The 3276-nt window shown below is 28.4% G+C and overlaps 1 protein-coding gene across 6 annotated transcripts in view; it reads right to left on the bottom strand.

Annotated features, from left to right (window-relative positions):
* The window catches only part of LOC106883364 (PH and SEC7 domain-containing protein), a 178129-nt gene that overhangs the window by 7684 nt on the left and 167169 nt on the right, over positions 1-3276 (bottom strand). The window contains exon 12 of one of the 6 annotated variants that reach the window (XM_052968272.1): positions 1054-1096. The exons of the other annotated variants lie outside the window; for them this stretch is intronic. Coding sequence (XP_052824232.1) covers positions 1054-1096 — 43 coding nt within the window. The remainder of the gene's footprint in view (positions 1-1053; positions 1097-3276) is intronic. 6 annotated transcript variants of the gene reach the window in all.

The following is a 3276-nucleotide window of genomic DNA, read 5'->3' as shown; positions in this document are numbered from 1 at the left end:
TATATACATATATATATATATACACATATATACATATATATATACATATACACACATACATACATATATTATATCCACGTTTCACTTTGTTTAAAATATAAATATATATATGAAATTCAATTCTATGAAAATCCCAAAAATATAATTTTCAGTTGGACATAAGGACCTCTAAAAAAGGGGAGAGGAGTATGTTTAGTAGGACTAATTGAAGTATCATTGTTACTTTTGTAAATGACTAATGACAAGACCAATGTTGAAGGGGAAAGGGATGATTATAGTTGATGGAATCAATCCTATTGGGACTGGCAGCCAAATTGCTGTATTGGATGCTAACTACATATCCTATTTCATTGTCTACTGTAGTGGATGCTGACTATAGTTTACTTTACTGTCTTGTGTCAGCTATCTTCACTGCCACTTTCCAATTGTATATTGCAAGGCGTATCAGCTACTGCTCCACTGATTCTACCACAATATAATAATAATAATAACAATAATAATAATAATAATCCTTTCTACTAAAGGCACAAGGCCTGAAATTTGGAGGGAGGAGGCTAGTTGATTACATCAACCTCAGTGTTTCACTGGTACTTGATTTATCAACCCTGAAAGGATGAAAGGCAAAGTCAACCTTGGTGGAATTTGAACCCAGAACATTAAGACAGACGAAATACTACTAAACATATCACTTGGCATTCTAACAATCCTGCTAGCTTGCCGCCTTAATAATAATAATAATAATAATAATAATAATAATGTGATAAATAATAATCAACTCATGAGAAAAAAAAATAAAGGTATACAATTTTAAGTATTAACTCAATCTTTTAACAAGGCAAAAAAATTGTAATTATTTGTTTTAAATTGGGAAAAAATAAATCCTGTTAGACTTAAACCAAATGAAGTAGGCCAACTGAAGCCACTAAAAGAAATAATCAAGAGAAACGTTAACTGTAAGAACTTTGGGGAAGCATGCAGCAACAGTGCAAAATAGACTAGTCACAAGGATGAGAAAGCTAGGATGTCACAGCAGTTTACACACTGGTTACTCACCTAAACAAAGCCTAATGATGAGAGGAAGCTAATAAAAAGAAACCTACAATTGAACAGAGATATATGTAGACAGAATTGTAATTTCACATACATTTTGAAACACAAAAATACTTTTAGAACAGTGATTCAGATCTTTTGAGTCATTAAACAAAGGATGTGTAAAGTGCAACAGTGGAAGAGATTTCTTTAAAACGTTTGTTAACTAATGAATTAAATAATTTGTTTAAGTCAGTTAGTCTAATTTTTAAAATTCAATAGCAAATGTTCATTGTAAATAATGGTTTAAAAATTTGAAACAAAAAAAAAAATGACAAAAAATTACATTCCTGAAAGAAAATAAGCATTTTGATTTAAAAGGCATTTATCAAAAGAAGCTTTTATCAAATCAAGGAATTTTTGAAAAATCTAGGTGTCAAAGATGAGAATAAACAAAGTAAGGGAAATTATACATATTATATATACATTATATATATTATATTATATATGTATATACCATATATATATTATATATATATATATGTAATGTTGTCGTGATTAAATAAGGGGGAAAAATCACCTGAAATTATGGAGAGATCTTTAATGCAATGATCAAATAAAAAAAACTATTCTATTGTTTAATTCAAGGAACAGGAGTAATCAGTGCATGTTAAAGAGTGCAATAAGAGAAATATTAAACTAAAATTAAAAGCTAAATAAGTAAAACCCAACACCACTGTTAGTATTTTCCATGTGTTCAACTAGAGAAACTAAGACAACAACAAAGACTATTGGTGTATTTTGAAAATTGTTTAAGTGCATCTAATGACAAACTAATCATTAAAGACATAAATTCTGTGTTCTGCACCTATTTTGAAAAAAACTCTTGAAAAGAGTATCTTGTAAATGGTGCAGCTAAAATATATGCTTATATTCTAAAACTATTTAGTCTGAGTGATATTAACACTAGATAAAAATATATAAAACTTTTCTGTTTTGTACTTCAGTATGTGTATGCATTTGTCCATTCATTCATTTAATGTAAGGTTTTCCATACAAACATGGACTGGAAGAAGGACTGGATTTTACAGTTGGATGATCTTCCTGTTGTCAATCTCTATTTTTTTTTCTTTAATGTGTGTTTTATCAAAGTAGGATTTTTAAAAAATGAAAAATGATTATATCCATAAGGGAAAGATCATAAGATTCTCTACATAGTGAACATCAATTTTCATTTCAAAAACGTCCTTGATTTTTCATCAGTAGAATGGGGCATGGATACATTACGATAAAGTTTTCAGTAATGCTATTTACTTCAGAGTATATAGAAAAAGAAAAAGAAAATAAAAACTAAATTTAACATGAGAAAGTATTTTTAAAAATAGAAATCTTACTTGTGTTATAAAAATTATTGAAAAACTTATGTCAAAATTTTTGAACATTCTGTCACTTATGAGTAACAAATATTAGAATAGCTCTTTGAAACTGAAGATCTGCAAATAACAACTTAGCTGAGTCGTATGAAAGATTTTTTGTGTGATAGTGCTAAGAAAAATTTGCTGTGAATTATTAAGAGATCAATATTATATTACTATAATAATATTGATTTCTTATGAATAATACTAATCAGTAACTTTTACATGATCAAAACAAAGATGGTAGAATAGTTTGCTAATAGGATAAGTTGTATATTTAAATAAAATAGGTAAAGCAGGAAAGAATGGTTACTGTCATTGAATATATTCCTTTCTAGTATCAATGTTGTCTAGTCTTAAATAAAAAAAAATATAAAAAAATCAAGTGACTGGGTTTAAAAGTCAAGGTTAATAAAATACCAGAAGGCTCTTCTAAGCCAGCAGGTTAATTTGATTAAAAGTTAGACAAAAGCAAGCAAAGCAGTAATAACTTAAAATGAAGTTTATTGGTAAAAGAAAGAATTTATACAACTAATAAAACAATACAATTTTGTAGGATCACCACATTAAACAAGGAGAGTTAAGTGGTGGTTGTAATTATGGTTATGAGAGGGAGAGAAGGAGAGGTGGGGATGAATGGGGGTACAGAACACGAGGCACTGTTCTTGCTAGGTTTTCAAAATTACTAAGAGTAATCAGCAGCCAAATTGCAAGGACAGAAAGAGAACTAATAAGGTATTTGAGGGTTAGCAAAACTAAAGAAATACAAAATAAATAAACAAAAATAAAATTTTCAAAAATAAAGAAAATATAATCAGAAGAGAAGATGGCG

This window comes from Octopus bimaculoides, chromosome 5 (assembly GCF_001194135.2).
Source record: "Octopus bimaculoides isolate UCB-OBI-ISO-001 chromosome 5, ASM119413v2, whole genome shotgun sequence".
NCBI classification, from domain to species: Eukaryota; Metazoa; Mollusca; class Cephalopoda; order Octopoda; family Octopodidae; genus Octopus; species Octopus bimaculoides.
This window is presented reverse-complemented; position numbering and strand designations above follow the sequence as displayed.